The sequence below is a fragment of the Scyliorhinus torazame genome, chromosome 10, assembly GCF_047496885.1.
Source record: "Scyliorhinus torazame isolate Kashiwa2021f chromosome 10, sScyTor2.1, whole genome shotgun sequence".
Lineage (NCBI taxonomy): Eukaryota > Metazoa > Chordata > Chondrichthyes > Carcharhiniformes > Scyliorhinidae > Scyliorhinus > Scyliorhinus torazame.
This window is the reverse complement of record NC_092716.1, coordinates 113,308,890-113,333,309: the sequence shown is the minus strand read 5'-3', so window position 1 is coordinate 113,333,309 and position 24,420 is coordinate 113,308,890. Positions and strand designations below refer to the sequence as shown.

General features: G+C 49.5%; 1 protein-coding gene across 1 annotated transcript in view; it reads left to right on the top strand.

Annotated features, from left to right (window-relative positions):
• Window positions 1–2,545: 2,545 nt before the first annotated feature.
• LOC140430867 (lysosomal protective protein-like) overlaps window positions 2,546–24,420 on the top strand; it is a 37,741-nt gene continuing 15,866 nt past the window's right edge. The window contains exons 1-5 of the mRNA XM_072518631.1: window positions 2,546–2,755; window positions 7,184–7,295; window positions 8,493–8,630; window positions 11,027–11,185; window positions 12,227–12,318. Of these exons, the coding sequence (XP_072374732.1) occupies window positions 2,601–2,755; window positions 7,184–7,295; window positions 8,493–8,630; window positions 11,027–11,185; window positions 12,227–12,318 (656 nt within the window). The 5' untranslated portion in view covers window positions 2,546–2,600. The remainder of the gene's footprint in view (window positions 2,756–7,183; window positions 7,296–8,492; window positions 8,631–11,026; window positions 11,186–12,226; window positions 12,319–24,420) is intronic.

Sequence of the window (24,420 nt, the reverse complement as noted above, 5' to 3'; positions counted from 1 at the left end):
GTGTGGGCACGAGTCTGAAAGCGCTGGTGACGGCACAGCTGCCACTCCCGCCGACAAGGTACACCACGAGTCCGGTGGTGGCGGCGACTCTGAAAATTTGGGGGCAGTGGAGGCACCACAGAGGTGAGGTAGAGGCCTCGGTTTGATCCCCGATCCGAGAGAACAATCGGTTTGTCCCGGGGAGAATGGATGGGGGGTTTCTGAGCTGGCATCGGGCAGGAATTAAAAGAATGGGGTACCTGTTTATAGATGGGATGTTTGCGAGCCTTGGGGCGCTGGAGGAGAAATTTGAGCTGCCCCCCGGAAACGCCTTGAGGTACATGCAGGTGAGGGCGTTCGTGAGACAGCAGGTGAGGGAATTTCCGCTGCTTCCAGCACGTAAGATTCAAGATAGGGTGCTCTCGGGGGTGTGGGTTGGAGAAGGCAAGGTCTCGGCGGTCTATCAGGAGATGCAGGAAGAGGAGGAGACCTCGGTGGAGGAGCTAAAGGGTAAATGGGAGGAGGGGCTTGGGGAGGAGATAGATGAGGGTCTGTGGGCTGATGCCCTGGGTAGGGTTAATTCTTGCTCCTCTTGCGCCAGGCTTAGTCTGATACAATTTAAGGTTCTTCACAGAGCGCATATGACAGAGGTGAGGTTGAGTAGGTTTTTTGGGTAGAGGACAGGTGTGTGAGGTGCTCGGGGAGCCCAGCGAACCACGCCCATATGTTCTGGGCGTGTCCGGCGCTGGATGGGTTTTGGAGGGACTTTGCGAGGACCGTGTCTCAGGTGGTGGTCACCCGCGTCAAGCCGAGCTGGGGGTTAGCATTATTTGGGGTATCGGATGAGCTGGGAGTGCAGGAGGCGAAAGAGGCCGGTATTCTGGCCTTTGCGTCCCTGGTAGCCCGGCGGAGGATTCTGCTACAGTGGAAGGATGCGAAGCCCCCAAGAGTAGAAGCCTGGATCAGCAACATGGCAGGGTTCATTAAATTGGAGAGGGTAAAGTTTGCCTTGCGAGGGTCTGTGCAAGGGTTCTTCAGGCAGTGGCAACCGTTCCTAGACTTTCTAGCGGAACGTTTGGAGGTGGTCAGCAGCAGCAGCCCGGGGGGGGGTAGGTGTTTGTTATCATATCATAGAATTTACAGTGCAGAAGGAGGCCATTCGGCCCATCGAGTCTGCACCGGCTCTTAGAAAGAGCACCCTACCCAAGGTCAACACCTCCACCCTATCCCCATAACCCCACCCAACACTAAGGGCAATTTTGGACACTAAGGGCAATTTATCATGGCCAATCCACCTAACCTGCACATCTTTGGACTGTGGGAGGAAACCGGAAGAAACCCATGCACACACGGGGAGGATGTGCAGACTCCGCACAGACAGTGACCCAAGCCGGAATCGAACCTGGGACCCTGGAGCTGTGAAGCAATTGTGCTATCCACAATGGGGGGGGGGTTGTACATTGGAGGAATTCGCGATATAAGTGTACGATGTTGATCTGTGTGTTTTATGCTTTTCTTTTTCTGTAAGTTGAAAATTTGCTAAAATTGAATAAAAATATATATATTTTTAAAACAATTGAACTCAGAGACCGGGAATCCTGTGGAGAATAACGCACCTCTGACTCCCCTGAGATTGTCCACCATCTGCAAGGCACAAGTCAGGAATGAAATGGAATACTCTCCACTTGCCTGGATGCGTGCAGCTCCAACAATCAAGAAGCTTGACACCATCGAGGACAAAGTGGACCACTTGATTGGCATCCTATCCACAACACTAAACATTCACTCCCTCCAGCACCAATGCATGTAGCAGCCGTGTGTATCCCCTCCAAGATGCATTGCAGCAACTCAACAAGGCTCCTTAGACAGCAACTTCCAAACGTGTGACCACTGCCATCTAGAAGGACAAGGGCAGCAGATACATGTTCCCCTCCAAGCCACTCACCATCCTGACTTGGAAACATATTGATGTTCCTTCACTTTCGCTGGCTCAAAATCCTGGAATTCCCTCCCTAACAGCACAGTGGTTGTTCCTACGCAACATGGACTGCAGCGGTTCAAGAAGGCAGCTCACTACCACCTTCTCAAGGGCAATTAGGGATGGGCAATAAATGCTGGCCTGCCCAGATTCACTCCCACATCACAAAAACAAATTAAAACTGCAATTTGAAATGTGAACTGTTTTGAGACACCTTGAGGATATGATAAAGTGTTACATAGATAGCCGTCTTTCTTTAGCTGGGTGGTTGTTGGGCAAACTCCGTTTGGAAAATATTCAATGGTTGAGAGGAGCACGAGTTCTTATTTACACTGTTAATGTATTTAAAGGACAGCCTAAGGACACAGGTCATTTAATTACTTTACCAAGACTATTGGCACATTTTCCAGTACAAATGTGCATTGACATCATTCCAATATTTGGTTTAATACCTTGTGATTTCTCTCTTTATTGTCTGATATTGTAACTCCCTGCCTCTTTGTATAATTTACTATCAGTCATGTGATCATGCAATTCCTAGCCCCAGTTATATAAGGAGTTGTCTGCCACCACATTCCTGTGAGATCCTCCGGGTTGTAGTTGTTAATCTTACGGTCTCCCTCTCTCCGCCTGCTTCGCAGCAATGTGGTGGAGTTTGCTGTTGCTCTGTGTGGGCGGCGCTCTGGGATATTACGCCCCAGATGAAATCCTGTCCTTGCCGGGTCTGAACACCCAACTCAACTTCAGGCAGTGGTCCGGCTACCTGCAGGCATCTACAGGCCAACATCTACATTACTGGTAGGTGAAAGGGGCTCCACAGGAGCTAAGACACGGGGATACCCTACCCTGGCATTGGGCACAAGGTAAAGTTAGTGTCTGACAGTCCCCCGGTCTCCTGAACTCTTAGTGGGTGAAGATCCCAAATCAGATCCCTGGTCTCTGTAGAGTTGGGAATCACAACTGGGCTAAACTAAATTCTGGATTTGTGGATGAGGTGGAATTGGGGTAAGATTGTGATTGAGAGGCTGTGCAGCTTTCGCTGCGACTAATCATTTTCCAGTTAATTACTGAGTGATGCCCTCCACTGTTCAATATCCCATTGGCATCCAGTGTTTGGGAAAAGGCAGGAAGAATGGATGCTGGGGGGAGGTGAGGGGGTGGATACAGATTCTGACTGATTGCAGGTTGTATCCAGGAAGAGTCAGAGGGGAGATTAAGGAAAATAAAGTCTTGCGTTTATATCGCATTTTTCATGATTACTGCTCATCTCAAAGTGCATTACAGCCAATGATGTTGTTTTGAAGAGTAGCCACTGTTGCAATGTAGGAAATGGACCAACCAATTTGTGCACAGCAAGCTCCCACAAACAGCAATGTGACCCTGACCAGATAATTTGAATTTGTGATGCCGATTGAGGGAGAAATATTGGCCAAGGTAGTGGGGAGAACTCCCCATTGTTCTTCAATGGGATCTTCGAGGTCCACTCGAAAAGACAGCCTTGATTTCACACTCATCTATCCAGGGCTGGAAAAGTTTGTTTATGAGCAAGATTGGGTCAGCTGGAGTTGTTTTCACTGGACAAAGGAGGCTGAGGGAAGTATAAAATGATCTGAAGTCCAGTGTGAATAGGAAGGATCTATTTCTCTTCGCAAAGAGGTTTATAACCTAGATAATTCAAAGGAATTGATAGAAGAACTGTGTCCAGCTGCTCAACGTGATGGGCTGGATTCTCCAATCGCTGACACTGAAATCGCGTTTGGCGATTGGCCGGAGAATCCACTTATACGCTGAAATCAGGGGCGGCGCTGTTTGGCCATTGGTCCGCCCCCTCAAAAATGGCATACTTGAGGAGTACACCGCACACCATCGGGACGGCCTCAGGACGTCACCTGAGGTCCTCCCCCGATGCTCCGCCCCTGATGGGCCGAGTTCCCAATGGCGTGGGACACGCATCCTCTCACTTTTCGGGGACCTCGCTTGGCGGCTGCGGACTGTGTCCAGCGCCGCCATAGTCAGGGGAGAGCCGTTCTGCTGGCAGGGCGGGCTTCGGCGGGGGCTGGGGGATTGGAGAGGGGTGGTCCGGGGGTGGCAAGGGGGGTTACAAGTGCAGTTTTTGGCAGGCCGGGTCCGCGCGCAGCCGGCGCCATGCTGTACGGCGCGGCTGCCCCAGGCCGCCACCATGCGCATGTGCGGCCATTGGCCCGGCCATTCTGTGGCCGTATCCGTAGGTAAAGCCGGGAGCTTTACGCGGCGCGGCTGATAGCTCCCTCCCCCCACCGGGCGGCGGGCCAGTGCAGGGGCGGCGCCGACTTTCTCGTCGTAAGACCAGATATATTCTGCGGACATGGTCGCAGAATCGGAGTATCCCGCCCGATGTGTCTAGTGTGTGGGTCAGATAATTTGTTTGTTTTCTGATTTTGTGTGATTGTTTTCTCCACATTTTCAGCCTCCGCCACTGGATAGCAGCAATGTGAAAAAGAGAGACAAACGTGTAAATCTTTTTCTGTCGGTACTGTCATGTGAGAGTACCTTTAAGAAATGGGTGTTTACGAAATATACCTTTAAGAAATGGATGTTTATCAGTGATGTCAGAGTGTGGGTGGAGCTGGGCAGTCTGTCAGATTTTTACTTTCGTTTTAGGCTGTTTGCTGCAGGGTGTGTTTTAGTTTCGTTTTCAGTGTTGGAGCTGAAGCCAGACAGAGCGGGTGTACTGTTGATCTCTCTGCCATGAAAAGACTATCGCTTGATCATTTGGTGAATTCAGAATTATAAATGTTCTCAGTAGTGAATGTAAACCTAATGTGCTTCTGTCAAAAGGTGTTTCTTCTGTCTTCTGGATGTTGTTTGGGAAGTTGTTAAGGATTACGTAGTGTTGTATTCTTTGGGGTTTGTATTTGAATTGATGGTTGCTAAGATGTTCACTGTATGTTTCAAAAAGGTTAACTTGAGTTCATAGAATAAACATTGTTTTGCTTTAAAAAATACTTTTCCATTTCTGCTGTACCACACCTGTAGAGTGGGCCGTGTGCTCCCCATACCGCTATCTATTAAAAGTTGTGGGTCAGATGAACTCCATGATACACTTTGGGGTTCTCTAGCCCTGGCCCATAACAGTACATAGACCCTCCGTCGGCAGCAAGTCCTCCACTGTACCTCCTCATGGAGACACACAGAAACTAGGCCCTTTATAGCCCCAGCTTAATGTTTCAGAGGAACACACAGGTTTGGCTCCCAGACATGTGGTGTGCAGGCCCACAGGCATGTGACACGCCCTGGCACTCATGAACCAAACTCCCAGCCATGGATGGATAGCCCCATAACTTTATGGATTGTGGGTTGTGGGGGTGAGACCCACGCAGACACGCGGAGAATGTGTAAATTCCACACAGGCAGTGACCCGGGGCCAGGATCGAACCCGGTTTCTCGGAGTTGTGAGGCAGCAGTGCTAGCCACTGCGCTACCTTGCTGCCCTACCTCGCTCGTTCTTGAAGTGATTTAATGACTCAGATTCCACCGCACAATGAGGCAGCGAGTTTCACAAATTTGCCACCCTCTGCGAGAAGTAGTTCCCCCTCATTTCAGTTCTAAATCTACCACCTCTCAACTTATATCCGTGACCTTTCTTTCTAGATTGCACACAAGGGGGAAACATTTGGTCCATGTTTACTTTATCAATCTCATTTAGTATTTTATACACCTTCCAACAAACTTCGGGACAGCATCCACAATACCACACCCTCAACAGCAAGAGAAAAAAATGTTGATTGGTTTGAAGCTAACATCACTGTGATGGAGCCTGTCATTGAAGCCAGGTGGCTCGCTCTCATTACTTACAAAGGAGAGCTGAACGAGAAGACTCTGAATGTACTAAGAGCTGCATTAGCATTCCAAACTGAAATGGTCAGCAAATGGTCAGACCTTTTACATCTGGAACACTGTGTGCAGTTGCGGTCCCCATATTTAAGGAGGGATACACTTACATTAGAGACAGAAGAGTGAAGGTTCACTAAATTTGTCCCTGTGGTGAGGGGATAGTCCACTGATGAGAGGCTGAGTAATAGAAGAATGAGAAGTCATCTCATTGAATGATAAAAGATTCTGAAGGGGCTTGATCGGGTAGACGTTGAGAGATCATTTCTGCTGATTGGGGAATCTAGAACATAGTCTCAGAATAAGGGGCTGATCATTTAGGGCTGAGATGAGGAGCAATCTCTTCATTCAAAGGGTTGTGAATCATTGGAATTCTCTATCCCAGAGGTCTGTGGATGCTTCATTGCTGGATATATTTAACACTGGAATATAGATTTCTGGTCTCTTCGGGAATCAACGGATATGGGAAGTGGGTGGGGAAATGAAGTTGAAAGGCAAAATCAGCCATGATCAGGTTGAATGGTGGATCAGATTGACGGGCCGAATGGTCTACTCCTGTTCCTATTTCTTGTGTTCTGATCTGTACCTCAGTTCCACTGCCCCCCCCCCCCGCCCCCCCAATCTTTACTTCACCTCCCTTGATGCCGCTACCTAACAGAACTTCATTGATCTCCATCCTGAAAGCTCCAAATGCCCCTCAAAGTCCCCAACCTTCTGGGTGAGACCTCAAGATTTCCACTCCCCTTTGGCTGAAGAACTAATTTATAATTTCACTCCTGAAGGGTAATCCACTAAAGGAAATTGATTCTCCATATCTATCCTGTCAAACCCTTTTAACATATTAAAGGCCTCAATTAGATTGCCCTTACTGAAAAATGTCAACAGTATAAACAGAATAATTGCTTTCAGAAGACCAGGGCCAGAAGTGACCTTGATGGATCACTCTCCAATCCAGTGACTATAGAGTAGATAGGGAAATACTGCTCCCATTGGTTCAAGGATCACAAAACCAGAAGACATTGATTTAAAGTGTTTGACAAAAAAGAGTGATGTGAGGGAATGGTTAAGAGCTGGAGAGCACTACCTGAGTGGGTGATGGAGGCAGCTCCATTTGTGGTTTACAAAAGGAAATTGGAAATTATGAAGGGAAAAGATTGGCATTGCTACAGTGAACAAACAGGAGAGTGAAACTAGCTGAGTAGCTCTCATAGAGAGTTAGTATGGTTACAAACCGTTGAATGGCTTCCTCCCTGTGCTGGAATTGTTTAATGATTCTAAAACTGTGCCTCACCTCTCCATGCTCTTGCAGGCTCCTCTGACCCAGACATTAATTCCAACTTGTTTTGGCTCCTGCAGGTTTGTGACATCCCAGCAAGACCCAGCCAATGACCCTGTGGTCCTGTGGCTGAATGGTGGACCTGGGTGCAGTTCTTTAGGTGGATTGCTCTCTGAAAATGGACCTTTGCATGTAAGTGCTCGCCTTACTGAAGGGTGATGATTGAGTTTTCTGTTGGCAAATCTCAGTTAAGACAGCAGTGTTGACTTTAAGTCACGCCCGGGCTGGTGGGAAGGGACAGCGAGGGCTCCTGGTTCTGTCCTGACCCATTGCTCACCGACCAGCCCAAGTTGGTGTTTGAAGATCAGAAAACCCAAACTCTTGTTTCCCCTTTCCATTCCCAGAACATGGATTAGGAATGGAATCTGTAACCTTCTGGTTAGTCTAGCTCAGTGCTGTCCAGGGTTGTACATTTATACTCTGAGCCATTGGGAGAATTGAGAATAGAGTTTGTTATAGAAACATAGAAAATAGGAGCAGAAGGAGGCCTTTTGGCCCTTCGAGCCTGCTCCACCATTCATTATGATCACGGCTGATCATCCAACTCAGTAACCTATTCCTGCTTTCCCTCCAAATACTTTGATCCCTTTAGTCCCAAGGACTACATCTACCTCCTTTGTGAAAACATACATTTTGGCCTCAACTGCTTTCTGTGGTAGTGAATTCCACAGGCTCACCTCTCTCTGGGTTAAGAAATTGTTCCTCATCTCAATCCTAAAAGGTTTACCCTGTACCCTTAGACTATGAACCCTGGTTCTAGACAAACCCACCATCTGGAACATCCTTCCTGCATCTACCCTGTTTAGTCCTCTTAGAATGTTGTAGGTTTCTGGGCGGCACGGTAGCAGTGGGTAGCACTGTTGCTTCACAGTCCCAGTTTCTAGTCCCGGCTTGGGTCACTATCTGTGCAGAGTCGGCACGTTCTCCCCGTGTCTGCGTGGGTTTCCTCCGGGTGCTCCGGCTTCCTCCCACAGTCCAAAGAGATGCAGGTTAGGTGGATTGGCCATGATAAATTGCCCTTAGTGTCCAAAAAGGTTGGGTGGTGTTACTGGGTTGCGGGTTGCAGGGTGGGGGGTGCTCTTTATAAGGGCCGGTGCAGACTCGATGGCTTCCTTTTCTTCTGTAAATTCTATGGTCTATGATGTATGAAAGTGCAATAAGTGAACAGGAGGTAAATAGCCAAGGAGCTCTTGAAGGTTGGTGTGTGTATGGGGAGGGGGGGGTGGGGGGGGCACAGTTGCAGTGGAGAGTGGGAGCCTGGGGGAGCTGGTTAATGCAGATTCAGGTTGATCGGTCACATCCTGTTAACTTCAGTGCATTTCCTTCCAGGTGAATGACAATGGCCGTACACTCTACATCAACGAGTACAGCTGGAACAAGATGGCCAATGTTCTGTACCTGGAATCCCCAGCTGGGGTTGGCTTCTCCTATTCTGATAATAGGAACTACGCCACCAATGATATGGAGGTATTGCGCTCAATCTGCTGTCGCTGCTAGGACACCCAGGGAGTGAGAGCAGTTTGCTGGGGGCTGGGTCATCACGTCCGGCCTGGAGAAGGTAGAAATGTGCCAGGAAAAGACAAAACAGGGATCCTTTGACAACCAGGGCTATTTATTTCTTGCCTCCAACAATCAGTGTGTCACTCGAGATAGCTGTTTGAGCAGCTGCTGTTAACTATCCTATCCAGACTGTTGAGTGAAATGGACCTTCGTCGAGATGGACCTTTGCACATCACCAGCTTCATTTTCTTCATTGAGAGACTGAGGGCTGGATTCTCCGGTTTTGCGGCTATGTCCGGAGGAAGCACCTGGTCTTATGACCAAAACGTCGGCTCCACCCCCGCACCGATGCTCCGCCTGGTGGGGGGCTAGTAACCGCGCCACGTAAAGTCCCCAGCTTTACCTGCAGATATTGATGGAGAATGGCTGGGTCTGTGGCCGCACATGCGCACGGCAGCGACCTGTACAACATGGCGCCGGCACGCGTAGACCCAGCCTGCCAGATAGTGCCCCCCTGTAGCCCCGCTCGCCACCCCCGGACCACCCCCACCTGTCCCCCCAGCCCCCGCCGAAGCTGCCACAGCAAGTGGAATGGCTCCCCCGCCTCCCGACTGTGGCAGTGTTGGACACAGTCCACAGCTGCCATGGAAAACTGAGAGGACACGCGACCGACGCCGTCGGGAAGTCGGCCCATTGGGGGGGGGGGCTTCAGGTGACGTCCTGAGGCCATCCCAACAGCATGCGGCATACTCAGCGATCTGGCCTCCCCGAACAGGCGCCGGAATGTGGCGACTAGGGGCTTTTCACAGTAACTTAATTTGAAGCCTACTTGTGACAATAAGCGATTTTCATTTCATTTCAAAATTCTGAATGTTGGACACAGGAAGGTACAGAAAAACATTGTTTATCTGAGCACTCCCTAAATCTGATAGTCCCTGATCAGCGCTGTCTCAAATATCTATCCAGTTCTCCTTTCCCCTCGTCACTCCATTTCACATGTTAACCACCATCTTCGTGAAGTAGTTTAAACTAAGTTGACTGCATCTTCCCTTTTAAAATACACACTGGTTCTAGACCTGGCGTCAATGGCAAATTTATTATTGGAGCTGGGTTTATCAATTCTCTTAAAAATCTTCGATAAAACTCTCCTCAGCCTTATCTTCATCACAATGAAGATCAATTGCACTCCCTGTAATGCTAGAAAATTCTTCTAGTAGCACAACCACAGTATACGTAGTTCAGTACTCTATAGGGATTTTCCTCATATTCCTGTGTAACACTTCCCAATATTCAGCTTACTGCTACTGCCTACAATGGTGTTGGCTTCAATGAAATCTCCACAACTGCCCCATGTACCTCTGTATTGTATCACGGAGCAAAGTTACTTAATTTATGTTCGCACTACTTATTTCCAATTCCTAACTAACATTTGCCACTTTTCTACTGACTTCTCAAACTATCGACTTTCCCGTTTATGTTGACTCTTCCCTACTGTTTGGAGACGTCAGCAAACAAAAATACTTCAATTTTTGCCTCCACCTAATAATGTGGCCTCAGCAGTGAGCCCAGTGGAACTGAGTCATGACCCTTTTCCACTCTGATGATGGGTCATTGTGCTCAACCTGTTGGACACCCCGGGTAGTTACAGCAGTTTGCTGGGGGTTGGTGATCCCTGTAGCACTAAATCATGACCCTTTTCCACTCTGACCCAGCTCCATTCACAAAAACATTTTGCTTTCTCTCGTTTCATCAATTTTCTGAACTCCTGCGCCGTTCTGTAGCCAAGAACAGTTTGATTATTGGGTCAAATAAAGAAGAAAAACTTGTATTTCACAACCTCGGGATATCCCAAAGTGCCTCAGAACCAATCGAGTATTTCAAAAGGGCGGACATTGTTGTAGGAAGTATGGTAGCTAAGGTTGGGCACAGCAAGATCCCACAAACAGTCGCTAGCAAGAATTTCCCTGGTTGTCTTCATAATAGTGCCATGGGCCTCTTGCATCGCTGAAGAGGCATTTTGGACCTTGGCTTAGTGTCTCATCTGAAAGACAACACATCTGGCTGCAGGCGGTTCAATACCAGCACTGGGGACGACCCTGGATGGTGCTCTGAAGTCTCCTGAGTGGGACTTGAACCCACATCCTACTAACTGTTTGAGGTACCGGAGCTACCCAGCGAGCTGACACTCAAATGACTTAGGAGATGAACAACTTCAATCTCAAAGTTTTCAGGGCAGCCAGCACCCTGAACCCAGTAATGTCAATGACTTTAGCTGGCAGGTTCTTTATGAGTCTTTCACCCTGCAGGAAGCACAGCTCTAACTCCTGATCTTGTATTCGCCTCCCTACTCCTCACTTCAACAGGTTGCCGAGAACAACTACCTGGCCCTGCTGGCTTTCTTCAGAAAGTTTCCCAGCTTCCAGCGGAATGAATTCTACGTCACTGGTGAAAGTTATGGGGGCGTCTATGTGCCGAGTCTGAGTCTGAAAATCGCCAATGGCCCAGCCAAGATTAACTTGAAGGTATTTCCATTTCCTTCTGCTCTAGAAGTCTAGCGTCTTCCCGGCCCCGTGTTCATCCCTCTCCCTGTTATTGTTTGGGTGAATTGTCCTGCCTGTAATCTGGAACAGTGGCTCAGCCGCACATATGGAATTGAAGCAATTAATAAAGGGTGTGAGAGAGTAAAGAGTCTGTATTTGATACAACATTTTATCACAATGTCAGAAAAAGCCTCACAGATAATTTTGTTTTAAAAAAAGTTAGAGACCCAATTCTATTTTTCCAATTAAGGGGCAATTTAGTGTGGCCAATGCACCTACCCTGCACATCTTTCAGGCTGTGGGGGTGAGACCCACACAGACACGGGGAGAATGTGCAAACTCCACACAGTGACCCTGGGCCAGGGTCGAACCCGGGTCCTCAGCGCCGTGACCACTGCGCCACCATGCCGCCCTAGCCTCACAGTAATGAAATACTTTTGAAGTGTCATCATTATAGTAATTTAGGAAACATGGCTGCCAATTTGGACACCACCAGCTGACAAACAGCAATAATCTGCTTTTCTGATGTTGGTGGGATAAAATTTGGCCAGAACACGAGGGAGGACAACCAGCTGTTCTTTGATTTTGTGCTGTGTTATTCTTTATCCCCATCTGAGATGGCGAGGTGAAGATTTGGTTTAATGACTTATCAAAAAAAAACAGTACCTCTGACAATGAGGCACTCTCTCAGTACTGCACTCACGTGTGAGGCTCGGTTTATATCCTCCAGTTTTGAAGTGGGTTCAAACACACAATCGCTTGACTTGGAGATGAAAATGATACCCATTGAGTGACTGGCACAGGCTGCTGTTCTTCAATGTCTAGGTGGGCAGGACAAACGTCCAATCCTACAGCCAATCCTTGGTGGCAGCTGATTTAGGCAAATCGTTGCTGTGGGTATCCTTCCAGTTAAGATTTTCCCCATTGTACACGCTGATGAATGTCGGCACTCGTATATCCTTCCGAATGTGGATGGGGGCAGGGGCCCAGGCTGTTGTGATGAAGCTACATTCTCTGTTCTAGGGGTTTGCAGTCGGGAACGGATTGAGCAGCACGTATTTCAATGACCAGTCAGTCGTCTATTTCGGATATTACCACGGACTCTTCGGCGACACGTGGGTATTATGTTCGAACCTCTAAACCAGGTGTATTAAATCACAACGCGAGGTCGGGCTAAAAGGGGCATTGTGTTCTCTCCCTGAAATGTTGCACAGACCATGGTTCAATGTTGGATAATCTATACCCATTGAATAGCAGCCAGACCACCAGTCCGAGCAGTGATCTTATTAACTTATGTCAGATTCTGAGGGGACGGGGTAGATGCAAAGAAAATATTTTCCCTCATGGAGGAATATTGAAGGGCACGGTTTCAGATTAAAGTGTTCTTCTATTTAAGGTTGCGATGAGGAAGAATTTCTTCTCTCAGAGGGTCATTAATCTTTAGAATTCTCTCCCCCAGCGAGCAGTAGGAGGCTGGGTCATTGAATATATTCAAGGCTGAGCTAGACAGATTTTTCATCTACAAAGGAATCAAGGGATATCTGCCAGGCCATGATGAGATCGGCTTTGGTCTTATTGAATTGCAAAGCAGTCTCAAGGGGCCGAATGGCCTATTCCTGCTCCTATTTCTTTTGTTAACTTTGGTTGGAAAAGATAAATGTTATTTCTCTCACATTTGTGACTTTCCAACTCCTCGAGTACAAATCACAAAATGGTGACAAAGGGACAGGGAGCCTTTCCTTATTCTAATTGGAGTTCATTTTGGAAAAGCAAAACACAACAGATTGAGCTTTGAAAATCACAGAAGGGAGGCAAGGAGAGGAATAAGATACTGCTTCTGGGTTCGGGGAGCCTATCCTTTTTCTCGCTGCTCTTTGGGGAGCAAGTAGGAACGGGCTGACTGGGGCAGGGTTTGGGAAGAGCACGAGGATGGAGCAGGTGGTGTGAATATGTAAGTACATGATAGGATGCAGGAACAAAGAACAAAGAAAAGTACAGCACAGGAACAGGCCCTGCTGCCCTCCAAGCCTGTGCCGACCATGCTGCCCGTCTAAACTAAAACCTTCTACACTTCCGGGGTCCATATCCCTCTATTCACATCCGATTCATGTATTTGTAAGATGCCCTTCAAACGTTACTATCGACCCTGCTTCCACCACCTCCTTAGCAGCGAGTTCCAGGCACCACTCCCCTCTGTATAAAACGCGAGGTCGGGCTAATAGGGGCATAGTGTTCTCTCCCTGAAATGTTGCACAGACCAGTGTTCAATGTTGGATAACCTATACCCACTGAATGGGCAGCCAGACTACCATTATGAGCAGTGACCAGATTAAAACATGCAAATTCTGAGGGGATAGAGTAGATGCAAAGAAAATATTTTCCCTCATGGAGGAATATTGAAGGGCACAGTTTCAGATTAAGGTGTTCTCCGATTTAAGATAGTGATGAGGAAAAATTTCTTCTCTCAGAGGGTCATTAATCTTTAGAATTCACTCCCCCAGCGAGCAGTAGGAGACTGGGTCATTGAATATATTCAAGGCTGTGAAAGACAGATTTTTAAAAAATATATATATTTTGTTAAAGTTTTCAAACAAAATTTTTCCGTTTTTACAAATCAATATAAAAATAATACAATAACTGATTTATTTAAATAATATAGTGAACTAACAAAGTGACAAAAAAAAAGTGCTCCCCCCCCCCCCTCCTGGGTTGCTGCTGCTGCCAATCTATTTTCCCTTAACGCGAGATAGTCAAGGAACGGTTGCCACCGCCTGGAGAACCCCTGAGCCGATCCTCTCAGCGCAAATTACATTCGTTCCAACTTTATGAACCCTGCCATGTCGTTTATCCAGGCCTCCATGCCGGGGGGTTTCGCTTCCTTCCACATAAGTAGGATCCTTCGCCGGGCTATCAGGGACGCAAAGGCCAGAATATCGGCCTCTTTCGCCTCCTGCACTCCCGGCTCTTCCGCTACCCCAAATATAGCCAACCCCCAGCCTGGCTTGACCCGGACCTTCAGCCCCTTTGAGATCACCTTTGCCACTCCCCTCCAGTACTCATCCAGTGCCGGACACGACCAGAACATGCGTGTGTTGTTCGCCGAGCTTCCCAAGCACCTCCCGCACCTGTCCTCCACTCCAAAGAACCTGCTCATTCTTGCTCCCATCATATGTGCTCTATGTAGAACCTTAAATTGAATCAGGCTAAGCCTGGCACACGAAGACGAGGAATTTACCCTACTTAGGGCATCAGCTCACAGCCCCTCCTCAATCTCCTCCCCCAGCTCTTCTTCCCATTTTCCCTTCAGCTCCTCTACCAGCGCCTCCCCCTCATCTCTCATCTCCTGATATATTTTGGACATTTTGCCCTCCCCGACCCATACCCCTGAAATCACTCTATCCTGGATCCCCTGTGTCGGGAGCTGCGGAAATTCCCTCACCTGTTGCCTCGTAAACGCCCTCGTAAACTTGCATATATCTGAAGATATTCCCCGGGGGCAACTCATATTTTTCCTCCAGCGCTCCCAGGCTCGCAAACGTCCCGTCTATAAACAGGTCCCTCAGTCTCCTAATTCCTGCTCGTTGCCAACTCTGGAACACCCCGTCCATCCTTCCTGGGACAAACCTGTGGTTATTCCTGATCGGGGGCCACACCGAGGCACCCATCACCCCCATGTGTCGCCTCCACTGCCCCCAGATCCTCAAGGTTGCCACCACCAGTGGGTTTGTGATTTACCTTTTCAGGGAGAACGGCAGCGGCGCCGTCACCAGCGCCTTTAGGCTCGTTCCTTTACAGGACGCCATCTCCAGCCTCTTCCACGCCGCCCCCTCTCCCTCTCTCATCCACTTACAAACCATCGCCACATTGGCGGCCCAGTAGTAGTCGTTCAGGCTCGGCAGCGCCAGTCCCCCTCTATCCCAACTGCGCTGCAGGAACCCCCTCTTTACCCTCGGGGTCTTCCCTGCCCACACAAAGCTCATAATGCTCCTGTCTATTTTTTTTTAAAAGGCCTTTGTGATCAGAATGGGGATACATTGAAACACAGAAAAGAAACCTCGGGAGGACCAACATTTTTACCGCCTGCACTCTGCCCGCCAATGAGAGCGGCAGCATATCCCACCTCTTGAAATCCTCCTCCATCTGCTCCACCAGTCGCGTCAGATTAAGTCTGTGTAGAGTTCCCCAGTTCCTAGCTACCTGGATCCCCAAGTATCGGAAGCTCCTTTCCGTTCTCCTTAACGGCAGAGCGTCTATTCCTCTTCCCTGGTCCCCGGGGTGTATTACAAAAAGCTCGCTCTTCCCCATATTTAGCCTGTATCCCGAGAAATCTCCAAACTCCCTCAATATAATCATCTAGATAGGAATAATATGATCAGGGATAGTCAGCATGGCTTTGTGAAGGGTAGGTCATGCCTCACAAACCTTATCGAGTTCTTTGAGAAGGTGACTGAACAGGTAGACGAGGGTAGAGCAGTTGATGTGGTGTATATGGATTTCAGCAAAGCGTTTGATAAGGTTCCCCACGGTAGGCTATTGCAGAAAATACGGAGGCTGGGGATTGAGGGTGATTTAGAGATGTGGATCAGAAATTGGCTAGCTGAAAGAAGACAGAGGGTGGTGGTTGATGGGAAATGTTCAGAATGGAGTTCTGTCACAAGTGGAGTACCACAAGGATCTGTTCTGGGGCCGTTGCTGTTTGTCATTTTTATCAATGACCTAGAGGAAGGCGCAGAAGGGTGGGTGAGTAAATTTGCAGACGATACTAAAGTCGGTGGTGTTGTCGATAGTGTGGAAGGAAGTAGCAGGTTACAGAGGGATATAGATAAGCTGCAGTGCTGGGCTGAGAGGTGGCAAATTGGAGTTTAATGTAGAGAAGTGTGAGGTGATTCACTTTGGAAGGAATAACAGAAATGTGGAATATTTGGCTAATGGAAAAGTTCTTGAAAGTGTGGATGAGCAGAGGGATCTAGGTGTCCATGTACATAGATCCCTGAAAGTTGCCACCCAGGTTGATAGGGTGGTGAAGAAGGCCTATGGAGTGTTGGCCTTTATTGGTAGAGGGATTGAGTTCCGGAGTCAGGAGGTCATGTTGCAGCTGTACAGAACTCTGGTACGGCCGCATTTGGAGTATTGCGTACAGTTCTGGTCACCGCATTATAGGAAGGACGTGGAGGCTTTGGAGCGGGTGCAGAGGAGATTTACCAGGATGTTGCCTGGTATGGAGGGAAAATCTTATGAGGAAAGGCTGATGGACTTGAGGTTGTTTTCGTTGGAGAGAAGAAGGTTAAGAGGAGACTTAATAGAGGCATACAAAATGATCAGAGGGTTAGATAGGGTGGACAGTGAGAGCCTTCTCCCGCGGATGGAAATGGCTAGCACGAGGGGACATAGCCTTAAACTGAGGGGTAATAGATATAGGACAGAGGTCAGAGGTAGGTTCTTTACGCAAAGAGTAGTGAGGCCGTGGAATGCCCTACCTGCTACAGTAGTGAACTCGCCAACATTGAGGGCATTTAAAAGTTTATTGGATAAACATATGGATGATAATGGTATAGTGTAGATTAGATGGCTTTTGTTTCGGTGCAACATCGTGGGCCGAAGGGCCTGTACTGCGCTGTATTGTTCTATGTTCTATGTTCTATGTTCTATGTTCTATATGTTCTATAACCTCTGGCATCCCCTCTACAGGGTCCGCAACATATCGCAGTAAGTCATCAGCGTAGAGTGACACTCGATGCTCCTCTCCCCCTCTAACCACCCCCCTCCATTTCTTAGAGTCCCTCAACGCTATGGCCAGTGGTTCAATTGCCAATGCGAACAGTAATGGGGACAGGGGACACCCCTGTCTTGTTCCCCTGTGTAGCCGAAAATACTCCGATCTTTGCCGGTTTGTGACTACACTTGCCACTGGGGCCCCATATAGGAGTCTGACCCATCTGACAAACCCCTCCCCCGAACCCAAACCTCCTCAGCACCTCCCACAAATACTCCCACTCCACCCTATCGAATGCCTTCTCCGCATCCATCGCCGCCACTATCTCTGCCTCCCCCTCCGCTGGGGGCGTCATCATCACCCCCAGCAGCCGTCAAACGTTGACATTCAGTTGTCTCCCCTTTACAAACCCTGTCTGGTCTTCATGCACCACCCCCGGGACGCATCCTCTATCCTTGTCGCCAGCACTTTTGCCAGCAGTTTGGCGTCTACATTTAGGAGTGAGATAGGCCTGTATGACCCGCATTGCAGCGGATCTTTATCCCGCTTCAGGATTAATGATATCGTCGCCTCCGACATTGTTGGGGGTAGTATCCCCCCTTCCCTGGCCTCGTTAAAGGTTCTCGCCAACAGCGGGGCCAACAGGTCCACATATTTCCTGTAGAATTCCACCGGAAACCCGTCTGGTCCCGGGGCCTTCCCTGCCTGCATGTTCCCCAGTCCCTTAGTCACCTCGTCCACCTCGATTGGCGCCCCCAGACCTGCCACCTCCTGCTCCTCCACCCTCGGGAACCTTAGTTGGTCCAGAAAATGTAGCATTCCCTCTTTTCCCTCCGGGGGTTGGGACTTATATAGCCTCTCATAAAAGGTCTTTAAATACCTCATTTACCTTCCCTGCTCTCTGCTACATAGTTCCCGTTTCATCCCGAACTCCCCCGATCTCTCTCGCCGCTATCCTCTTACGAAGTTGATGGGCCAGCAGCCGGCTCGCCTTTTCCCTATACTCATATCTCATCCCCTGTGCCTTCCTCCACTGTGCCTCTGCCTTTCATGTGGTCAGCAGGTCAAACTCCGTCTGAAGTCTTCGTCTTTCTCTATATAGTCCTTCGTCTGGGGCCTCCGCATATCTTTTATCCACCCTCAAAATCTCCCCCACTAATCTCTCCCTTTCTTTGCCCTCTTGTTTCTCCTTGTGGGCTCTAATGGAGATCAGCTCTCCCCTAACCACCGCCTTCAGCGCTTCCCATACTACCCCCACCTGGACCTCACCATCATCATTGACCTCCAGGTATCTCTCAATACACCCCCGCACCCTTCCACAGACCCCCCTCATCCGCCAATAGTCCCACATCCAGTCGCCAGAGTGGGCGCTGCTCCCTCTCTTCTCCTAGTTCCAGATCCACTTAGTGCGGGGCATGGTCTGAAACAGCTATGGCCGAGTACTCCGTTCCTGCCACCTTCGAGATCAGTGCCCTACTCATAACAAAGAAGTCCATTTGGGAATATACCTTGTGGACATGGGAGAAAAAGGAGAACTCTTTGGCCAACGGCCTAGCAAACCTCCACGGATCCACTCCCCCCATTTGTTCCATAAATCCCCATAGCACCTTGGCCGCTGCCGGCCTTCTTCCGGTCCTGGATCTAGACCGGTCTAGCCCTGGATCCAGCACAGTATTAATGCCCCCCCCCATTACCAGGCTTCCAGGTCCGGGATACGTCCCAGCATCCGCTTCATAAATCCCGCGTCATCCCAGTTCGGGGCATATACATTTACCAGCACGACCGCCTCTCCCTGCAATCTACCACTCACCCGTTATCCACCACTATATTCTTAGCCTCGAACGACACCCGTTTCCCCACCAGTATCGCCGCCCCCCTGTTTTTCGCGTCCAACCCTGAGTGGAATACCTGTCCCACCCATCCTTTTCTTAACCTAACCTGATCCACCACCTTCAGATGCGTCTCCTGGAGCATGACTACGTCTGCCTTCAGTCTTTTTAAGTGCGCGAACACCCGGGCCCTCTTAATCGGCCCATTTAGGCCTCTCACATTCCACGTGATCAGCCGGATTGGGGGGCCACTCGCCCCCCCCGCCGACTAGCCATCCCCTTTTCTGGGCCAGCCCCCCCGTCCAGATCCCGCGCACCCACCTGTTCCCCAGGCGGCGTCTTCCCGTCCCGACCACTCTTCTCTTGCCAGCTCCCCCTTGCACTCAGCAGCAGCAACCCAGTTAGTCGTCGTCACCTCCCCCCGCCCCCCCGCCGCTAGATCCCCATCTAGCATGGTTACTCACCCCATAATGCTTCCGAAAGTCGGATAATTCTAGCTGACCCCAGCTTCCCCCGTTTTCTCTTTGACCCCCATGCGTGTGGGGCTCTCTTCCTTCCTGCGCCTATCTTCCTGCCATCATCTCCATAGCGCGGAAAAACCCCGCGCTTTCCTATCGGCCCCGCCCCCTATGGCACAGCTCCCTCATTCCCCATCCCCCCTCTCTGTCCCTTTTTCCACCGGCGCCCACATTTCTTCGTGTCTCCCCATCAAGGGGAGAGTAATTCCCCATCCAACGTTACTATATAATAAACCTCCCATTTCCCAATTTACATTTCTGTACCACAACCTCGTTGTTTCCCCCCCAACGTCCAACTCTCAGTTCTAGTCCAGTTTCTCTTCTTGGATGAAGGTCCATGCCTCATCCGCCGTTTCGTAGTAGTAGTTCTTGCCCTGATGCGTGACCCACAATCGCGCCGGCTGCAGCAACCCAAATTTTATTTTCTTCCTGTGCAGCACCGCCTTGGCCCGATTAAAGCTCGCCCTCCTTCTCGCCACCTCCGCGCTCCAGTCCTGATACACTCGTATCACCGCATTCTCCCACCTGCTACTCCGTACCTTCATGGCCCAGCTCAGAACAGCCTCTCTGTCCATGAAGCGGTGAAATCTCACCACTATCGCCCTTGGTATTTCGCCCGCCTTTGGTCGTCTCACAAGGACCCGGTGCGCTCCTTCCACCTCCAAGGGGCCCGTTGGGGCCTCAGCTCCCATTAGCGTATGGAGCATCGTGCTCACATAAGCCCCAACATCAGCTCCCTCTGTTCCTTCGGGGAGACCTAGAATCCGTAGGTTCTTCCTCCTCGAGCTGTTCTCCAGGGCTTCCAACCTTTCGATACACCTCTTATGTAGCGCCTCATGTGTCTCCGTTTTTACCACCAGGCCCTGTATCTCATCCTCATTTTCGGCTGCCTATGCCTTCACTCCACGGAGCTCTATCGCCTGGACCTTTTGTGTTTCCTTCAGTCCATCGATTGCCAATAGCATCAGCGCCAGCACCTCCTTCTTTAGTTCCTCCACACACCGTTGGAGGAATTTCTGCTGGTCTGGGCCCCATGTCGTCTGGGCTCCATCCGCCGCCATCTTGCTTCTTCCTTCTCTTCTCTGCCGCTGCTCCAAAGGATCCTTCGCAATCTGGCCACTGCCACTGGTCCTTTCCATACACCCCCAAGGGGGGACACCTTCCTTCGTCACCCCACACTGGGTTTGGTCTGAAAAGATTTCCGTCGGGGCTCCCAAAAAGAGCCCAAAAGTCCGTTAGAACGGGAACTGCCGAAACGTGCGGCTTAGCAGTGCATCGCCGCAACCGGAAGTCGTGAGACAGATTTTTAATCTACAAGGGAATCAAAGGATATCTGCCAGGCTTTGATCAGATTGGCTTTGGTCTTATTTAATTGCAAAGCAGTCTCAAGGGGCCGAATAGCCTATTGCTGCTCTTATTTCTTTTGTTAACTTTGGCTGATTTGTTAGGAAAGGTAAATGTTATTTCTCTCACATTTGTGACTTTCCAACTCCTAGGGTACAAAGCGCAAAATGGTGACAAAGAGACAGGGAGCCTTTCCTTATTCTAATTGGAGTTCATTTTGGAAAAGGAAAACACAACAGATTGAACTTTGAAAATCACAGAAGGGAGACAAGGAAGGGAATCAGATACTGCTTCTGGGTTAGGGGAGCCTATCCTTTTTCTAGCTGCTCTTTGGGGAGCAAGTAGGAACGGGCTGACTGGGGCAGGATTTGGGAAGAGTATGAGAATGGAGCAGGTGGTGTGAATATGTAAGTACATGATCGGATGCAGCAAGAAAGAACAAAAAAAAGTACAGCACAGGAACAGGCCCTTCGGCCCTCCAAGCCTGCGCCGACGATGCTGCCCGTCTAACCTAAAACCTTCTACACTTCCGGGGTCCATATTCCTCTATTCCCATCCGATTCATGTATTTGTCAAGACGCCCCTTAAACGTCACTATCGTACCTGCTTCCACCACCTCTTTGCCAGCGAGTTCCAGGCGCCCACCCACTCTGTGTAAAAAAAACTTCCCTCGCACATCTCCTCTACAATTTCCACCTCGCACCCTACACCTATGTCCCCTAGTAATTGGCACTTCCACCCTGAGGAAAAGCCTCTGACTACCGACTCTGTCACATGCCCCTCATAATTTTGTAGACTTCTATTAGGTCGCCCCTCAATCACCATCATTCCAGTCAGAACAAACGGAGTTTAATCAACCTCTCCACATAGCTAATGCCCTCCATAATCAGGCAACATCTTGGTAACCTCTTCTGTACCCTCTCCAAAGACACCACATCCTTCTGGTAGTGTGGTGACCAGAATTGAACGAGAGTAAGGAAACACATTTTCTCCACAACCTCCAGTTGATTAGAGGCTCCTTGCCCCGCTACAACATCTCACATTGGAAGGAAATGAAAGGCAAGACAGAAAGGCAGAAGCAAAAAGAATAGTTAAGAGGAAAGAAGCAGGAAGAAAGAGGAGGCAACATGAGACATCAGAGAGAGGCCAGAGATATTTTCTGACTTATCATGTTCAATGTCACAGGAGATTGTTTAGTTTCCATTATACATTCCAATGTCTACATTTATAATAGAAACAACATTTATAATTTTTTAACAATGTAATTGAATCTTCCCAAAATGGTAGGGAGGGGTAATTACAATGCCAAAAGTCTACATAGACATCTTACATTCTAAATGTGGACACAGGAGTTCATAAGGGTGAAAATTGACAACAGGAAGTTAGCTTTTGTAGCCAGGAGGTGCTTGCAGCGATAGGATTAATTTAGCCAATGTTATTTTTCTAAATAAATTCTCAATATTCCTTTGAATTGAATTGACAGACCACGGTCGAGATTCTCCGACCCCCCGCCGGGTCGGAGAATCGCCGGGGGCTGGCGTGAATACCGCCCCTGCCAGTTGCCGAATTCCCCGGCACCGGATATTCGGCGGGGGCGGGAATCGCGCCGGTTGGCGGGCATCCCCCCCCCCGCGATTCTCCGGCCCGGATGGGCCGAAGTCCCACTGCTAGGATGCCTGTCCCACCGGCGTGGATTAAACCACCTCTCTTACCGGCGGGACAAGGCGGCGCGGGCGGGCTCCGGGGTCCTGGGGGGGGCGCGGGGCGATCTGGCGCCCTGGCCCGCGATCGGGGCCCACCGATCCGCGGGCGGGCCTGTGCCATGTGGGCACTCTTTTCCTTCCGCCTTCGCCACGGTCTTCACCATGGCGGAGGCGGAAGAGACTCCCTCCACTGCGCATGCGCGGGGTGCCGTAAGCGGCCGCTAACACTCCTGCGCATGCGCCGCCCGGCAATGTCAATTCCGCACCAGCTGGCGGGGCACTTCCGCCAGCTGGCGGGGCGGAAATCAGTCCGGCGCGGGCCTAGCCCCTCAACGTTAGGGCTCGGCCCCCCAAGATGCGGAGGATTCCGCACCTTTGGGGCGGCGCGATGCCCGACTGATTTGCGCCGTTTTTGGCGCCGGTCGGCGGACATCGCACCAATACTGGAGAATTTCGCCCCACATGTCTGAGGCACTATTTTATCAGAGGCTGCACTGTTGGTACTATCTATGGCAGAGAACAAGCGCCTGTCAGTGATCTTGAGGTAAATTGACCAGGAGGTTCCCAGCTCCCAACAGGGCGGTCTTGGCCTCTTTGTTTCTATATTCATTTTTGGCATATGAGCATCATTGGCATTTATTGGCCATTGTGGGAGTCCAGAGAAGGAGATGGTGGCTTATTTCAACCACTGGTGTGGTTCAGTCCAACTGAAGTCAACATTCATTTGTTCAATTCATTTTCTCATATTCAAAAAATTGTACATTTATGTTTTTTTTAATGTAACATTTAACACTTTTGTAATTTGGAGTAATTTGATGGTACGCTGTTTCAGCTATAAGATGATGTACTGCCATCATTACACCGAGAGACTGTAATCTCTCTCATTGAGAAGTATGTGTAGGGGAGGGGACAGTTTAAACACAGTGGATTAATTAACTTCATTAATTTCTATTGGGATTTTTAGAATCTGCAACAGTGCATTAAATATTGCAAGAATAGTAATCCAATCTATGCAAGCATTGAGTTATATACACATTGACAGCAATGTCACAAATGTCTTTCTTTATTCTTTTATGGGATGCGGATGTCACTGGCAAGTCCAGCATTTGTTGCCCATCCCCAATTGCCCTTGATCTGAGTGACTTGCTCGGCCATTTCAGCAGGTGGTTCAGTCAGTAAAGTCAAACAGGAGGCGGCGAGAGAGATTGGGAAAGTAAAGGACACAAGGGGGGAAGGTGGTGGTGGATCCGGCGGGGGTGAACAATGTGTTTCGGGAATTTTACAGTATATTATATAAATTGGAACCACCAGCCGGGGAGGAGGGTATAAAGCGATTCTTGGGGGCGCTGGAATTCCCGAGGATAGATGAGGAGTTGGTGGAAGGTTTGGGAGCCCCAATTGGACTTCGGGAGGTTATAGACCTGTTGGGGGCGATGGGTAAGGCCCCGGGATATCCGGTTGAGTTCTATAAAATGTTTTCCAGGTTGCTGGAGCCGCTGCTGGTAAAGGCTTTTAATGAGTCGAAGGAGTTGAGAGTGCTCTCCGCAACGCTATCGCTCGCATCGATTTCCCTTATTTTGAAGCGGGATAAGGATCCGGAGAGTTGTGGGTCATGCAAAATTGCTGGCAAATATCTTGACCACGCACATCGAGGATTGTGTCCTGGGGGTAATAGGGGAGGACCAGATGGGATTTGTGAAGGGACGTCACCTGACGTCCAATATTAGGCGGCTCCTAAACGTGAGAATTATGTCACGAAGGAAGGGTCACGAGGTCAAGGTGGTTGTGGCCATGGGTGCAGAAAAAGCCTTTGATCTGGTAGAATGGAAGTACCTGTGGGATGTCCTGGGAAGGTTCGGGTCGGGATTAGTGGACTGGGTCCAGTTGCTATATCAGGCACCGGTGGCGAATGTAAGGACCAACCGGGTTCGATCAGAGTATTTTAGTCTGTGTAGGGGGATAAGGCAGGGGTGTCCACTCTCCCCACTACTGTTTGCCCTGGTCATAGAGCCTTTGGCAATGGCACTTAGGTCATCGAACATTTTGTGGGGGACAGTGACAGGGGGGTGGAGCATAGGGTCCCAGGTTCGATTCTGGCTTGGGTCACTGT